This window comes from Epinephelus fuscoguttatus, linkage group LG12 (genome assembly GCF_011397635.1).
Source record: "Epinephelus fuscoguttatus linkage group LG12, E.fuscoguttatus.final_Chr_v1".
NCBI lineage: Eukaryota > Metazoa > Chordata > Actinopteri > Perciformes > Serranidae > Epinephelus > Epinephelus fuscoguttatus.
In genome coordinates, this window is record NC_064763.1 from 20,811,924 (window position 1) to 20,830,569 (window position 18,646).

An 18,646-nucleotide genomic window follows, 5' to 3' on the forward strand; every position below is an offset into this window, starting at 1 on the left:
CCGTCACTCGGTGTCCTCATAAACACAAACAGCCCAGACTATTGACAAATTAAAAATCTGCAAGCCGTGATTTATTAGATTTCAAGCCTAGAATAAAAATATCCGCCTCGGGTGATTCATTTTAGATAATGCATGCTCACTTTTTAATCAGTCTGTCTGTAATGTGCAAACTAGATCTAAGGGGGGCATTTTTTTGGGAGGAAAATGAGCTTACACAGACTTTAGGATGAGACATATGCTGCCATCATAAATCAGGGACACTGTCTCAGGGAGTTTACCTCTTGTTTCTGCTCTCACTGTTCCGCCCCACTGTCCCTGTTCCATTTGGCTGTTAATGAATAAATAAAAGCCCTCTTTATAGTCTTTATAGAGTACTCCGGGCTGCTTTAAGGAGGGAACTTTCTATCACTGTTTCCAAAGTGCAACTTGCCCACATCACTCCTCCAGTGTAAAACAAGGACGTTCTCAGCAACTATGAGCATTTTAACAAGGTTAACAAATCATAAGACATCTGCAGAAAAAAAAGCGGAAAGGAAACTCCTGTCTTAAAAACTGTGTTGCATTTTTTTTGGTTTAGCAAAAAAGTGTGGCCGTGTCACATTCTTTAATAAGAATAAATATATAAATGAGATTTACTCACCCTTATTTCCATGCCCTCTTTTTTCCCATCCCACGCCCAGCTGCGCTTGGTGAAGTAGTTGACTGTGGCAAACTCAATCAAGGCAGAGAAGACAAAGGCATAGCACACAGCCATGAACCAGTCCATGGCAGTGGCATAGGCCACCTTAGGGAGGGAGTTTCTAGCACTGATGCTCAGGGTGGTCATGGTTAGGACAGTGGTGACCCCTGAGGATGAAATGAAAACATTAGTAACGGATCCTCTTTCTGAGCAAACATGTAAAGGACAGTTCAGTATTTTTTACAACCTGGGTCAAACTTTTCAAAGGTTGTGTCATCATGGGTGTCTTTTGGAAACCAGGAAGCCATTTCAGTGTAAGTTACGACTATAATTTATTATTTATTATTATTTAATATTATTATTTATTTAGTATGTCCCGATACGTACGTATACGTATACTGACTATTCTGGCCCACAGTCCTCTGCCTAGTGGAAGATAGATCACATCGGTTTAGCCACAGACAAATGACAGCTCATTGACAGCTGATAGAAGCAGCAGTGACTATAATTAATCAGTCAATCAAAAACAGTCTGCCATGTATGCTGTTATGTGATCATCCACATTAAAACTACTGACACATGAAGTGAATAACATTGCCACTGTGTAATATTAATCTTGGGTCCTGGCATTCATTGGGATGCCACTTGACATGTCCCAGCCACCCAAACACTGCTGCAGACCAAGGACACCCCCTCATGGCAACAGCCAGAATAATGCACCATGCCACATTGCAAAAACTGCTCAGGAATCAGCCAAGAAATGTGACAAAGAGCTCAAGGCCTTGACTTGGCCTCCAAAGTCCCCAGATCCCAATCCAATTGAGCATCTGTGGGACCTGCCGGTACTTTAGAGGCCCTGTGTCCATGTATCGACAGGTCAGAGCCAAATCTGATCCACGCTGAGGCCTCCTTGGTTGTCCTGGGTTGTCTGGCACCAGGGCATTGGCGGCAGATCCTTTGGGGCCTATGGGTGTCGAGGTAGTGCCTCCATGGATCTGACTTTATCCAGCTCTTCCCACGCATGTTCAATTGGATTGGGATCTGGGGACTTTGGAGGCCAGGTCGACAGATCCGCATGAATGGCAGGACCCAAGGTTTTCCAGCACATCAGTGGTCTTATTGTTTTGGATGATCAGTGTAACTAAAAAAGTAAAACTACACGCATTGCAACGTAACAGCAGCAGGGCTGTCCAGGTCGACCTTCATCTCTGGTGTTTGGTGAATGGCATTTTGTTTTATCTCAACTAACAAAATTGAATGGTGCATAAACGTATGCTGGACCAGTCTTGCAGGTTAAAACTACAAGGAACTAGCTTCTGTTTTGGGCTGCACTTGTGTTTAATGGTTTAATGCATGTGTTTTCTGGCATCAATATATGCCCTTATAAAGCTGTGTCAAAAGTCCAAAATATATACAGCAATAAACATTGAATATAAGTCCATAAAGCCCATTTTAAAAAGACCCAAGATGTAAAAATACTAAATTTCCTTCGCCTTGAACACAAAACGAGACAGACATGCCTACTGAGAGCCATCTCAAGTGCACCATTATGTGCAAAGGTTAGCTACAGTGAAGGCTTTAAATTACAATACATGTGAAAGTGAATCTGAGCAAATAATTTCACATCCTGGCCTTTGCATTCAGTGCTGCAGCCCTGCAGGGAATGAAATGTGGGTCGGACAATGGCCGCCCATCCAACCACATAAAAGCAATCACTTCATCTGTTCCAACCTATCTCATCTGATGGAGAAATAGATACACAGTGAGCTCTTCAAATGAATATTGTGTTGCAGAACAGAGGGGTCAACTTATCTCAGCGAGTCGTGGCGGGGAAATTAGAATTTGTGACAACAAGATTGATGGGTAACTATTCGAATTCTTTAAGGACACATGAACTTATTTTCTGGTCCTGCAGTTTGCATAACTTGACTTTATTCCAGCATTTGAAGTTTTTGATATATTTGTAGTTAGTATGGTGTTATTCCTCACAGGGGAAAGTAGTCTTTATGGGGTCAGTGTTTAAAAACGTTGCTGATGAATTGCTTTTGAATAATTTGACAATTTAGAGGTACTTGTGGTATCACTGACGGCATCCTTAAAGCAAAGTAATATCAAAGATTTTAATTTAACTAAAGGTCTGTTTAGTCACTATCCATCTCCAATTGGGGTATCACAATGGCTAATGTAAACCAAACATTTTCTACTGCCGCAGCTTCACATTAACCCTCTGAAACCTGGAGCGACTTCACTTTTCTTGTGCTGCTTTCAGACGCCTTTTGCAAGTATTTAAAAGCCTTTAACTGGTGAAGCACAAGTTGGCTTTTATTATGAAGCAGTCACAGGAAATGTGTAAACAAATGTGTGTTTTTCAGTTCAGTGAGTTGTTCTACAGCAAAAATGTGTCCACAAAACAGGGCAATGGTCATTTTTGGCATACTTTGATCGGCATGTCACGATACCAGAAGTTTTGTAGTTGATACCAATCCAAGTGGTATTCTACAATTCTCTATATCCAATTCAAAACTATGGTAGAAAACAAAAACAAACCACTAAATTCCATGGACTTAAACACTTCTTTATTTAAAACATTATTTAAATTTGATCATGAATCCCTGATGATCTGCCTCGAACGCAAAGTGCACGTCTATGTGGGTTCATGAGATTTTGTGGGCGAGGAAACATATGCTAATACGTAGCCTCCATTATAAGAACATATCTCTCTTCTATTATTATTGTTGTTTAGCACTTGTACATACAAGATGCATGGTTGTTGTTCGTGGTAGGCTATTTGTCCCTCCCCTTCCTCCTCTGTGAATGGATTAATGGGAAAGAAGCAACCTTGACCTTGAGTTTTACCCAAAATTCGCCTTTTTTTCTGGTCACTAAGAGTTGAAAAATTGCAATGCAGTGCACAGCCCAGAATAGACATTCTGTTAGCTAGCCTTGAGAAAAAAACACATTTCTTTTCAACGAGTCCATGTTGAGCTGTGGCTGCAGCTGCATTTGTCGCTGTCTTTTTTCTTCTGTGCTGGTGGGCCTGCTTCTTCCTTTGGCATTAAACGGCACAATACAACACTTGTAAGTATATATCCTACCATGTCAGGTACGGAATAATTACATCCCAAGTACCTACAGTACTTAAGAAAACCAGTACCGTAATGTTTTCAGAATTCGACTTGGTTCTTAAGTATCGGTTCTCATGACATCCCTATTTTGTGACAGCTGAGTTTTAAAATGTTGCAAAGAGTAAGCAGAAGCAGCCACAGTGAGCTGTTAGATGAAGGGCTGCAGGTAACAGGCTGCACACCTCCAACTTAGTGAGGTAGCATAATTCACTGTGCCCTGCTGTCCACAGACTCATGCCATGTGCAGCATAAAATCAGATCACAGTTGCTCAGAAAATGACGGAAAAAAGCCACTTATTGCCTCATAATGGTTTGTTTCGCTGCCCCCAGTACTCTGTGGCTTGTACTATTAAACCACATGCACCGTTTCCTCCTGGAAATACAGGTGTCGCCGAATCAATGGGACTAAAATCCTCAAGATTGCCACTTTAAATCTGGCATCAATTCTCAAATCCTGCCACAAAATACAACTTGAAAGCCTACCAGGGAACAGAAATGATGAATAAGTTTAGTTACAACGCACAGCAGCTCAGAACAGATCCTTATTTGAGCTGATCAGTGTGACTGTGTGAACAAGAAAAGCAGATGTTAACACTGCTGGGAACTGTGCCCTTCACAGATAACGTTTCAGTCATTCCACTGAGAAAATGACACTGATTACAGCGTCTCTCCTCATGTGAAGGAGATGTTTCTCTGAAAATGTAATTTCTCCTGTGGCTGAAATGTTTTCAAGGTTGAAGGAAAACTGTTGTTGTTGTTGGTGTGTGTGTGTGGAGAGCTGAAGGACCCCATGTTTATTCAGAAGAAAGCATGGCAATAGGTAGCTGTAATAGGCTTTTATTTCCTCCCCGGCCCCTTGTTTTGCATGCCATTCAACATCTTTTGTACAGTGTGTGCTGCTTCATGCACACGTGTGCTTCATTTTCCAAATCAGAATGCTAATTATTCAAAAACACAGGTTAAGGGGCACTTTCATAGATTATGCAGCATGGCAACAACAATTGAAAGAGGAGGAGGAAATTACATCTCATCTTTGAGTACAGGGTGATCTAAGCAGACACAATGTTCTCAACATGAATGGTGCCGGATGTACAAATTAAATCTTAATCACAGCACAAAGAGAGGGTAACACATGTCACATGTGCAGCAAATATTAGCATATGATTTGTAATATATAAGGTACTCCTGTGAAAGGACAGATTTGGTTAAGTGATTCTGTGTCCTCTTTAGTAACAATGACACTGTTGTGTAAATGGTCTGATTTTTGAAACTTAATCATCTTGTTCCACTACTGCACACGTCTGATTTGACCTTTAATTAAGGTCCAACTTTGGTGGGATTATCTATGAATTTAAATCTAATGTGTCTTGTTCTTTCTAAGGCTCTGTCAGTAATAACCATAGACTGAATAAAATAATGGACGTAGCCACGGTGACATCACCCATAAGTTTGTGGACTCCTGTTTTGAAGACCCTAGTTTGGTATTTTGGCTTTAGGCATTTTAGTTTCTTGGAAGTGAACATGCTTTGAAGAAAAGGTTTAGCTGGTGAGGAGCGAGGGGTGGATCTAACTGAGAACCTGAGGACACCACCATGATAGCAACTTGTCAGTGACAAGGTAGACACTCTAACTGATATTCAATCAGGGGGTGCGTCGGTTGGTAAAAAGACTTCCGCGAAGGCTGCGCTCGTGTATCCTTGCCGAGTCTCAATCGATTTACGGGTCAAGTGATCAAGGATAGAGGACGGAGGAGTCAAGGAAGGATATTGGGATGAACCCATAGAGTTGTAGGTGAAGATTCTCAGTCATCCAGGTCATGGTAACCGTAAGTGCTAATTTCGTAGGCAACTGGACTTGCTTGTGTTTCTTGAAGACATTTCGCCTCTCATCCAAGAAGCTTCTTCAGTTCTAAATGACTGGTACAAAGTTGCAGGTTGTAAACCCTGTGTGGGTGGGAACCCTTGCAGAGTCATAGGGGTCAGGTGAGCTCTTAGTTTCCGAGTCGTTAAGGTCCCACCTGGCCACCATGTGAGTCGTTAGGGTCAGGTGTGGGGGTGAAGTGAATGGGTGTGAAGTTGTCTGGGGAGGGATCCCAAGACTGCATTGTAGGTGGGCGACTACGACACTACTTATCCTCCACCTACAATGCAGTCTTGGGATCAGTGTGTGATGTGCACTTGTAGATAAAATATAGGCCTATGTTAATGAAGGTTTATTAGTTCGGTTTTGTATTTCTCTGTAATGTAGCACAGTGTTAACAATGTTACTGATACTATTCTTTCTCCACCTTCAACTCAAACCATTGTGTTCGTCCGCCCACAATGTGTAATTTGATAATTAAATTAATATCGTAAAGATGCGGGCGACAAGTTGACTAATGGTCCTAAATGACGACTATTGGTTGACCAGGAAAATTCTTAGTTGGGGGCAGCCCTACTATTTTGCTCCAAATGGGACCATAATTTGCAAAATGAAGACTTGAACCTGGTGATTGAGACCATAAACTAATAGGGGAAATGTTTCCTGAACTAATAAATGAAATGAGAAGTAGGGTCTTTTCTCATAGATGCCTATAAAGTCAGCCAGTGGAGTCTATATAGTCTCCCCCTGCTGGCCATTAGAAACAATGCAGGTTTAAGGCACGTTTGCAGTGGTTTTACTTTTCAAACCCAGGTGTAACACCATGGTAATAACACTTCAGTCTGTTTATGTAGTTGACAGCCCAACATCCTGATGCAACACACTGTCTACCAGCTGTCACACTTTTCCATTTTGCCACTTTCAAACTTAGTTTCAACTAGTGTTTGATTACTTGGTGTCTGAAGTTAGCAGAGGGAGAAGAAAGTCAATACTGTGATAAAAGCTTTGGGAAAAAATAAGTCACGCATTCATGCCCATGTGCAGCTTAATGCATCAAGCTGTTTTGCACATTGTTGTGTTAAAACTTTTCAAGGGGAACATTTTTTAAACCCTCCACTTGTTTATGCAATTTGCTGAATCATCTGGCGACGTGACCGTACATTTGTTTACCTCTCCCTTCATATTTTAAAAGCTCCACCAAATTATCCAACCTGTTCAATCAATCATTTAGTGTTTTTTTTTTTGTTTTGTTTTGTTTCATAAACACAAGATGACACTCACCGAATACAGTGCGAGCAGGAACCGACTCTCTGTTTAGCCAGAAGGAGACCTGAGACAGTATGACAGTCATGATGCACGGGAGGTAGGTTTGAATCACAAAATAGCCAATTTTCCTTTTCAAATGGAAATATGTTGTCATCACTACATATTCTCCTGAGGGAGAGGAGAGAAACATAGAGAGAGATGGAGAGAGACACACAGGGTCATAATTATTAATACAGCTTTGCCCAGATGGGAGAAACACAAGCTGAAATATTCAAAGTCAGATTTATTAAAGTTAGAACATTTGCATCATTGAGGTAGCTCATGGGATTGTCTTCAGTCCCTTGAATGAGCTATTAAACCATATGAAAACAGTGCATTCTGTATAAAGCAATTCACATAGCTGACCTCCGTTACACTTCAGTTAAAAAGACAGCAGATTTTGGAAAGATGGGAACAAAAGATTTGACAGTCGACATCACTGATTTGAATGATTTTGGTGCAGATCTGATGATACATATGTCCTTTCTGTGAAAGGGGATAGAGGTCAAGGCAAAGCAGCGCCTGTGTTATTGACATAACAGAAAGCAGAGGACAGTTGCACATCAGAGAAAACCTTGAGTTGAGATACAGAAAAAAGTAATAGAAAAAAGTTGTGAAGGTTGTGAAAGTCTGTTCCACAAAGAGGGTGTGCATTTTCAGAGCCATCTTCCAAGCTGATGCTTTTGATTTTCAATGGAATATCCCTTTAGAAACATATTCACATGTTCCTGTATGTCTCTTTGCTGTAGATGTGAAGAACATCCGCCTGCGTCATCCTAACCCTTGATATTGAACATTTCCTACAGCTCAGATTTTGTCACTGACGGCAGCAAATGTTCCCCGAAGCACCAGCTCTCATTGCCATGTCTGTAATCTGTGTTGCAAAGATATGAGAAAAACAGCCTTTCATTCCCCGAGGTGTCTTCTCTGAGCAGACTGACTCTAACCAGAGCTGAACTGGCTCAAATCCTCCCATTCCCTTAGCTCACTGTAGTCCATTAGGTTTAAAGTTTAAAGAAATCAGATATTTTTTTCCACATCCACAAGCTGGATCAGGTTATAAAAGATGTTGACTCCACTTTGGATTTTTGTACTTGTAGCCAAACTTCAGTTGGTCTCATTCCCTCAAAATATTTCAGCGATTGACTTGAGGTTAAACCACCGAACAGCCAGCACTACAGTAACGATGAGCTCAAGGAAAGTGTCCTGTGTAGAGTCATACAAGTGCTGTTATTTCAAAAGCTTTACACACACCTTTTCACTTCCTGTGAAAACAGGCTGAGTGCCATCCAACAGAGTAGCTTCGTGATGGTCTATTCTCCAAACACAAGATCTCTTCGACTCGATAGCTCACCTCTCGAGAGCTGCGCAAGCTAATGTCTTCACCGCAGAGGTTAACTCTCTCTCAACATGCGAAGCCAGTATGGCTCAGTTGTAAGCTATGCACTCTCTCAGTAATTACCAACTGCCCCATTGAAGTAACCTTTTATCTATAGCTTTGCTGTATTCAGCACTTCAGCCGGCCTTCTTTCACTGTTACCTAAAGCTGGTGATTGATGTTGAATGTTATATTGATGTTAGTTCCTTGATAGATCTCTATGCCTCTTTGTTACTAGTGTGTGTCAGTGCCCAGCCCTTACCTTGTTATCATCCCTTCATGTTAGTGTAACCATAAGCTTCCTGTCCCCCGGTAGGGAAATAAAGACAGTGATATGATCGTATGTGACACATTAAAGGTTCCTGCAACAGTTTTGATGAAGAGAAAATTAATATGTAATCAAAAACATGTGCTGGCAGTTTCCCTTCTTAATACTGTGCTTACTGAAGTTGACTGTGTGCTATGTAGCCCTAAATAGAATGGAAATAATTCTTTCACCTCTGGCACATCTCCGTATATTATCTTTGTAAATATGCTGAATAGTTTCCCCAAAACCGATAAGTCATCGTTTTCTCGATGGACCCAAATAATGCAAGCTGAATCCAAAATGACAGAAATGGGAGAAAAGTGCAGACTGTTACTTTATGGAAACAAACAAAAGAGTGGCAGTATCTGTGGAAAAAAAGGGAGGCAATGTAATTTATTGCAGGTTTTATGCAGAAAAACTAATAAGAGTTAATATTTCAAAGGTGGGAGTTTTAATCCCATGACACACTAATTTAGTTTCAATGCTTGCAGTATCCTACATCAAAATACACTTTGGTGTGTCCGCAAAAAGCTGTTACACTGCTATAAAATGTTTCTTGGTTGTCCAGCATGTTTACACTGCAGGCATGCAAGCTGAATGTGGTGCGTTGCTTGGTTTAAGATAAGGATGGGAATCAACAGAGGCTCTACGGTACAATGTTATCACTGCACTTTAGTCATGATACAATGTTATTGTGATTTTAAAGGTGTTGCCATATATATTTATTACCTGTTTTCAACTTCAGATAATGTCCCCAAAGGAAAACTTTATCATCTGTATTGTCTAATAAGATAGATAGAAAGTTTTCACTCTGTTCATCTCACTTAAAGCTACTCTTACCTTTCTTGCATTTCACACAGCACTCAGAAAAAATTTGAACATCCACAACTCCCACCTCCCTCCAAAGTCCCATCCCCCTCCTCCTGCAACTCCACCTCCCTCCAAAGGCCTACTCCCCCCTACTCCAATACGTCCTCATAGATGTAGGCGTTGGCATGGTAACATTAGATACATGGAAGAGGAGGGCGAGAGTAACGTTACAACCAAGACAGTCAAATGCAACCCCGGAGTTTTAAAACTCAACCTGACTATATTATTCAAGTAGGCTGTCTGACGCTTAATTTGTATTTGTAGTATAAATAAGTTATATATAATAAAAAAAAAGATACATGGCACTGTGTGACAAAACAATATTACCACACAAAAATATTGTGATACTATGCTGTATTGATTTTTTTTTTCCTCCCAGCCCTAGTTTAAGACCTTCTTTCCTGCTTGTTAAAAATACACCATATCGGATTTGATTTAATGTACGATGTAGGCACGTCCATGTTTAATTGGTTAACCGATGATATATGTAGGTTACTTTTGCTGTTTTTCAGTTTAGTAGTAGTACTAGCACTATGTTGTGTGTGTGTGTGTGTGTGTGTGTGTGTGTGTGTGTATATATATATATATATATATATATATATATATATATATACACATATATATATATATATATATATATATATATATATATATATATATATATATATATATATACACATATATATATATATATATGTGTATATATATATATATATATATATATATATATATATATATATATATATATATAGCGAATCGCCTTGTTTTTTACAAATACTTCTGGGTAGAAAACCAGCAGAGTTTAGCTATCTGACATTTTTCAAGTCACTGTATCACCGTTTAGACTAATCTGATGTTTGTAAAGTCTATAAACACAATGATTGAACAAACAATACTATTACTATTACTATTTCTGTGTGCACGTTTTGTAATTAATAACATGGTTATCATAGATTAGCTGGGCTAACCGTTAGCTGTTAGCCGTTAGCGGTGTCTGTAATAACTCAGTAACTCAATAAACAGTCCGTGAAAAAAATATTTCTTCCAGCGGATATCTTACAACATGATTGAGCAAGCAAAGCAGTTTTGTGTTGCTATGTGTGGTATTTATTCAGTTTTGGGAAATCACGATGTCTAGATGTCTCTTGAAGCTCATGGAGAGAATGCCAAGAGTGTGCAAAGCAGTAATCAGAGCAAAGGGTGGCTATTTTGAAGAAACTAGAATATAAAACATGTTTTCAGTTATTTCACCTTTTTTTGTTAAGTACATAACTCCACATGTGTTCATTCATAGTTTTGATGCCTTCAGTGAGAATCTACAATGTAAATAGTCATGAAAATAAAGAAAACGCATTGAATGAGAAGGTGTGTCCAAACTTTTGGCCTGTACTGTATATATATACTGTATCACCGTTTAGACTAATCTGATGTTTGTAAAGTCTATAAACACAATGCTTGAACAAACATTACTATTTCTGTGTGCACGTTTTGTCATTAATAACATGATTGAGGTAACTGGAGTAGTTTCATGTCGAATCTGACAACGGGAGGCTTTTAACAAATGATGTCCTGATGTTAGCTTTGCTGCTGCTGTTAGCTGTCCCTGTCAGCTGCAGCCACTGATGCTTTCTAGACATCGTGATTTCCCAAAACTGAATAAATACCACACATAGCAACACAAAACTGCTTTGCTTGCTCAATCATGTTGTAAGATATCCGCTGGAAGAAATATTTTTTTCACGGACTGTTTATTGAGTTACTGAGTTATTACAGACACCGCTAACGGCTAACAGCTAACGGTTAGCCCAGCTAATCTATGATAACCATGTTATTAATTACAAAACGTGCACACAGAAATAGTAATAGTATTGTTTGTTCAATCATTGTGTTTATAGACTTTACAAACATCAGATTAGTCTAAACGGTGATACAGTGACTTGAAAAATGTCAGATAGCTAAACTCTGCTGGTTTTCTACCCAGAAGTATTTGTAAACAACAAGGCGATTCCCTCTATTAAATTTGAATTTGCTGAAGACGATGACACCTTCAATGACAGGTCTGTCACTAAACATTAGTGCATGATATCCCTGTCTTTCCCTGTCTGACCACATTCTTAACCCACTGTGGAAAATATCAGCATGGCATTACCTTTAATTGTATGTTTAGTCTCTGGGCTGAGGATGTGTTACTTATTTACTGTACCTCTTTCATATCATAAAATTAACCTCTGAAGTTATTTATTTAGCTACTTTATGTTACTGCTGCAAAGTTCAGTGTCATGTTTCACTTATTAGAACTCAGATTTAATAAATCAGTGGTTCTAAAAATGTGTAAACTGTGTCGGAAAGGCAGACGGACGGAGCGTTAGTCGGAAAACATCACGTTTATTTACTTCACACAGAGCTAAAATTAAACCGAATTATGTTAAATGTTTGCCAAATGTGTTAAAGCGTTTGTTTGTTTTTTTTGGTTCAAAATTAAGCCGCTCACTGACAAAGGTGACCTGGATGGGCAGTGGGTATGATGTTTCTGCATGTTAATGCACCTAGCTACGTGCCTGTTAGCAAAGCCAATGAAAACGAAATAAAAGGCAATACATTTACATCAAAAAGCATTAAAATTTCACCACTTCTAAATGGATAGCACTTCAAAATGTGGTGACAAAGCTCACTGAGTCAATAATGAACCGCTGGACCTAAAAGAAAAGTGCAACCCCCCCCCCCCCCCCCAGCACAAGATGAACCAGTTAGTTAGCGTATCATGGGTGTTAGGCTATCGAAAGCAAAATCAACCAAACTGGCGTCTCTAGTAAACAGACAATACCAGTCTCTGGGAAGAGGATGACAATGTACCTGTGCTGGAACTGATGGTTTCCTTGCCAATAACATGTCCCAGTAAGTCATACTGGTTCAACCTGGAGCCATCCTCTGCAACAGCAACAGACCTCTCATCTCCCTGGGTCCACAGGTAGATCACCTCGTTATTGGTGTAAGCATCTGGGAAACAGAGAGAACAGTAATCAGCGAAACTGTAATAGCTGCAAAACTAATGACATTCCCACCAGCCTCAGCTGTGCTTTGTATTTATTGCTTTTCCTAATTAGAAAATGGTAGCACGTTAACATGCTACACTAAGATGGCGAGCATGGTAAAAATTACCCAAGTACAGCCTCACAGAGCCAGAAGCAGCTGTAGACTCTTGGGTAGGAATTTGTCAAGGGAACTCTCGCTTCAAGCCAGCAGTTGACTACTTTTGCTATGTTGCTCAAAGAGAAACTTCTAATAAAAGTTTTCCCACAGTATCTTATTCCTAGTGGTTAGTGCAAGTTTGAGTCCTCTGAAGTTTTTTCAGAACAGGAAAGGCACTTAACGCCTGCAGAGAACAATCACTACTGTTTCTGCAGTGAGACTTTATGTTAAAGTCTGTGTTGTTGTGACCATCTGGACTGACTTACAACTTCCAAATTTCAGAGGACAGGCGTGTGCATCCATCGGGAAATCCTCCAGGTGCATGGGGCACTCAGCATGAATGGTCAACCTGAGGGGGGGCAGAGGGAGAGACAGGGAGAGACAATACTACACCGGTCAGGCTGCACTGCTGCAGGGTTGAGGCCGCTGTCACAAACACGTCATGACATATGTCAACAGAAACAAAACAGTGCATTTTCATAGATCAAAATTCATCTGAAGACATTATATAAATACCCTCTGAGATATTTTTGAAAAGCAGGTGTTGCAGCAGCACAAGGACAGAAGTAAGAACATGTAGGGAAACATACATAATATTCTATATAAGTGTAATAAATGATCACTGTATATACAGTAAATATCAGAATTAAAACAATACAAGAGCAATTACATTCAACAAAGCAGCCAGTACACAAAGTACCCACAACTGGTGTTGAATGAAAACTAATATATCAGGACCGTCTCAAGCAAGTGATGTGATTAGTTGCCGCAAAATATGGAATATGTAGAGTAATATGATACTATGTTGTATATCAGCCTATGCTAGAATGATATATAATATCATTCAATAATTAAACTGTTTGTCTGTGTTAATACAGAAATACACTGATCATCCAAAACATTGAAGAAGAACATTAAAGAGTGGAAGGCATCAACCTGGCCTCCATATTCCCCAGATTCAAATCTGATCGAGCATCTGTGGGACGTGCCAGTACCCCACCTCACAACTGACAGGTCTCAAAGGATCCACTGCCAACGCCCTAGTGCCAGAACCCCCCCCTCCAAAAAGGCCCCACTGTCGATCTGGGGTACCTCTGGGGCGTGTACTAGGTCCATGGCGGTATTTGGGTGGTTACTGCGTGTCAAGTGGTATCCACATGAATACCCAGAGCCAAAAGTTTCCCAGCAGAACATTGCATTGTAACAAGACGATCAATGTTATTCAATTTGGTTTTAATGTTTTGGCTGATCGGTGCATATAGACCAGTCGCCAGAAGAAAATGTTGGCATCGTATATTTCTGAAAACCACAGATATGTTTCACCATGTATCATATCAGCATTTCTGAAGTGACGTAGTATATGAGCTGACATTGTCATCTGGAGGTGGTGGGGATGGCTGATGGCGGGACACGTGGGCGAGACGCCTGCCAAACTCCAGCACTGTTTGAGTGCAACAAACAACAAAGCCGTTTTTTTTTGGCAAGGCATCGCTGGGCTTTCATCTCTTTTAGCCACCAAACACGGGTGTTTCTTAGCAACCTGTTGCTGTGTTTCCACTGGTGATAGTGCCACGAAAAGCAGTTGTTTTTTCAACCAGACATTGTTGCATTTGGTGGGATAGTGCCACCAAATCAAGACTTTTCATCCAAAACATGGTCTTTTCCTAACCATAACCAAGCAGTGTTTGTGCCTAAACCTAACCACACGTTACCACGATGTTACTGAAACGTAAAGTTTCAATGTATCAGCTACATAATAACATATAAATGTAACATATCCACGGTTTGCAGAAATGTATAATGCCGACACTTATTCTGGTGATTGGTCTGAAATATAATGAAGTACATAATGTACCTCTGTGGACCAGTCAAGTTGCAGTTACAGATTACATCCATTTCTGTTCAAACTCATATGTAGCCATGAAAGTTGATGCTTAAAATATGAATGTTGCTGCAAAGAAGCTGCATATTCTAAAACATTAATGCTTCACACACATCTTCAACCCGGCAGGACAGATGATCTACACAATCAGCAGTTTCAAGGTGGACACCCAAGAGTGTCACTAATTCAGTCTTCTTCATCATTCGGCTGTTCCCTTTAGGGGTCGCCACAGCGAATCATCTTCCTCCATCTAACTCTATCCTCTGCATCCTCTTCTGTCACACCACCTTCATGTCCTCTTTCACTACATCCATAAATCTCCTCTTTGGTCTTCCTCTAGGCTTCTTGCCTGGCAGTTCCAACCTTAGCATCCTTCTACCAATATATTCACTATCCCTCCTCTGTCACTAATTCAGTATCTTACCAAAAGTCTTCTCTTCTGTTTGTGAGTTATGACATTGAATAATGGCAGGAAAAGTGTTTTTGACAAACATTATGATGTCACAGTGAAGTTGACCTTTGACCATTCTCAGGACCCATCAGCTGCATTTGGCGTCTGACTTCCGGCAGACGGCGATACAGCCTCTGGGGGCAGACCCCTGATTTTTTGGCATTCCAGTTTGATTTGGGCGGAGGAGGCGAATTTCCGTTTCTGATTTCCGTTTATATATAAGTAAATATGCTGAACAATTGCGATGGATTCAGAGTTTGCAGTGACGCCAATTATGTTCACCTTGTTAATTCACAGCACTGACCGTTTAACCTGGCAACAACTGCAGCCGGCTCAAACGTGATTGGTCAATATCATGCGGACTACAAACAGCCTACAACCGGAAACCAGGGCTCTTCCGCTCTTCTTCCAGAGGCAAGATCTCTGGGGTTTGCCTACAGACTCTACATTCACTGAATGTAGAGTCTGTATAGAGACTAACCTTTGACCAACTAAATCGAATTGGTTCATCTTTGAGTCCAAGTGGATGTTTGTGCCAAATTTGAGGAAATTCCCTCAAGGTGTTTTTGAGATATCCCTTTCATGAGAATGAGATGGAAATGATGTCACAGTGAACTTGACCTTTAATTTTTAACCACCAAAATCTAATCAGTATATCTTTGACTCCAAGTGGACATTTGTGCCAAATTCGAAAAAATTCCCTCAAGGCGTTCTTCCTGTGGCCACAGTTATCCCCGGAGTGGAGGCATCATAAAACAAACAGTAACATATTGACATAAGATGGCGTGTAGAAATATAACATTAAATAGAGTATAGTACAGCAACATGGCATAAAACATTAAATATAATATATATAATGAATAAAATAGTATAATATATATTTAAATATAATAAATATATGCATTTGGTGTGCAGTAGTTGTGTGTTGTAAAAAAATTGGAGGAAGAACAAGCATTGCACTCTCTCCTCCCTCCTGCAGCCACCAGTGGTAATGAGTGCTCAGCTGACTGACAACAAAGACAGACCCTCCAGAGAGCACCAGAGTTTATTTCATTTGGCCACACGGCCAAGCCACAAAGTGCACTCTGTATGTAAATAGAGAAATGGTGCATATTATCTCACTCATACATGTTTAATCAACAAGGGGATTACATTCACTGAGTTCAAACAAAACTGCAGCCCATAAAGGCATCCTACACTCGACTGAGGTACTCATAACTGGACCACAAACTGGGTTACAACATTTACAGTCCATGCATCGATTCAAACTGGGTTATTTGAGCAACGTAGTGTAGTTAGTATATGTGTAATTCTCATTTGTTTTCATTTGCCATGTATTATATGCCTTGGTGCTGTGTGCAGATTTTACACCTCACATGTAAACTTGTATATTCTATGAAGAGCCTGATGAAAGAAGTTTTGTCTCACCACTGTCCTACAGGTTATCGCAGCTCCAGTTTTAAAACTAGTAACATCATAGACCACTTCTACAGACAAATATATTGTTTGTAATTAGCCCCTTGTGTTGCACTTGCAACAACCCTGTGATTTTTTTTTTTTGTTACACCCTCTTGGCTTCTCTATGTTGCTGCCTCATTACTGATAAGTGGCTCTGTAACTACTCAAATTAACGTAATACAACATAAATCAAAAGTGAGCAACGCACCGCTGCATATCATACAGCACTTCAACCACCAGCTAATTGATGAAATTCATCTCATGCCTACGCTGTACTGACATTCTGACAGAAACACTGGCGAAATAAATAAAAAAATACAGACAATTTGAAATACTTTGATCAAAGAGAAAAACACAAGCCATCTCTGTGCAGAGAGAAAACTTTAAATGAAGTGTAAAGACAACAAGTCTGCAGCCACGCTAGCTGCTTGTACTCAGGCACATAAGTGCTTGAGGTGCTCAAAGCAGCATGCTAACACGGTAATGTTTAGCAGGCATAACATTTACCATGTTCACTATCTTAGTTTAGCGTGTAAGCATGCTAACATTTGCTACTTAGCAATAAACACAGTACATCTGAAATTGATGGGACTTACTTTTTACAGGTGTTTGGTTATAAACTGAAGCCTGATGGTGATGCTGGATGAAAAGTTATTATGGGATCAGTAAATCACAACAGTTCATCCTCAGGGGGGCATGAATATGTGTACTAAATATAATGGCAATCCATTCAGTAGTTGTTGAGATATTTCAGCCAGGACAGACCAACATCGCCATTCCTTGAGAGGTGATGGGGCACTGTAGTAGCTCAGGTCGTCCATTAAGCTGAGGACTGGTGGTTTGATCCCCTGCTCCTTCAGTCCACTTGCAAAAGTGGAATTGCAGTACAGTATTTATAATATATCTTAAAACTATAGATATGAAGTATGTGGTCGTAAGAACGATGTGATGAGCTTATGCGAGTGTGTTATCCATCCATCCATCCATACATCCATACATACATACATCCATACATACATACATCCGTCTATCTATGTAACTGTTTAACTGATGAACAGGTGGCACCTATTATGGTAGCTTTGGGGCCATCTGTGTGTTAATGTGTGTGTGAATGAGTAATTGTGCGATGTAGTGTAAAAGTGCTTTGAGTGGTCGGAGGACTTTAAAGGCTCTACACATTGCCACCACTGTAGCCATGCGCTAACATGGTTAAAAAGCAAGATAGATTATAAAATATAAAGTGCAGAGCTATTACAATTAGTTTTTATATACTGACATAACACAACGTATGTTCTGAAACCATGTGTATGCTTTAAGGCAGCATCACACCAACTGTTGCTGTGGTTCGTAAGCTGTTCGGTCCAATATGGGAATTTAAGAATGAAAAAATCTTGCAAAAAGTTTTTACCAAAGCTATAAACCACCGCCTTTGACACATTATTTTTCATAGATTAATATTCTCTATCAGGGGAACAGAATTGCTTCAGTAAACACATATAGTTTGAAGTGAACTGAGAGTGAGTGATAAATGCTGTCACAAAAACAGCAGCGCTGGTGATACAATACTAACTCCCTCAATGCAAAAATAATGATGCAGTCCTGCAGAGCGAAGACCTTCGCAAATGCTGTAGACGTGCTGATTAATTGGATCGAGGCGGTTGTTTAGTGAGGAGCGTATATGAACACAATGTACTGTTGTGAACCAATTTACAATAAACTTCCTATGAAATAGATGGATTTATATGCTAAAGCCTAATACCTGGCAAAGTTATTAGTCTCTCTTTTGGAGTGTCACCCATCGATATAGTCAAATTGCTGCTTCAATTAATCAGCCAGTGCTCTTGTTATGAAGTTAAGGTCATTACGGCATTGAACACTTAAAACATCCTTGCAAGTACTTGAAGAATGTTAGTGGTATATTAGCCTAAGTATTCATTTTTATTTTTAATGGTGTCAGATTAAATAGAAACCGTCAAAGAGAATAATTTGTAGCTGTTGATACCAATAATAAACCACAGGATCTGAAGAAACCCTGCTGCAAATGCAACAGAAAAGATAGCGACTAGCTTTAAACTGGATATGTGATGACCAATAAGCTGGTTCCAAAGATGCTTTTTGCTTTTGTCTGACCTCGCTTCTTCG

At 39.9% G+C, this 18,646-nt stretch overlaps 1 protein-coding gene and 1 long non-coding RNA gene across 4 annotated transcripts in view; one reads left to right on the plus strand and one right to left on the minus strand.

Moving 5' to 3' along the window:
- The window catches only part of LOC125899045 (uncharacterized), a 174,664-nt gene that overhangs the window by 28,707 nt on the left and 127,311 nt on the right, over nt 1-18,646 (plus strand). The window lies entirely within an intron of this gene.
- The window catches only part of gabra3 (gamma-aminobutyric acid type A receptor subunit alpha3), a 146,353-nt gene that overhangs the window by 11,507 nt on the left and 116,200 nt on the right, over nt 1-18,646 (minus strand). For all 3 annotated transcript variants that reach the window (XM_049593161.1, XM_049593162.1, XM_049593160.1), the window contains 4 exons: nt 12,980-13,062; nt 12,378-12,521; nt 6,946-7,098; nt 641-846 (listed from right to left, as the gene is read on the minus strand). In XM_049593161.1, the coding sequence (XP_049449118.1) occupies nt 641-846; nt 6,946-7,098; nt 12,378-12,521; nt 12,980-13,062 (586 nt within the window). The remainder of the gene's footprint in view (nt 1-640; nt 847-6,945; nt 7,099-12,377; nt 12,522-12,979; nt 13,063-18,646) is intronic.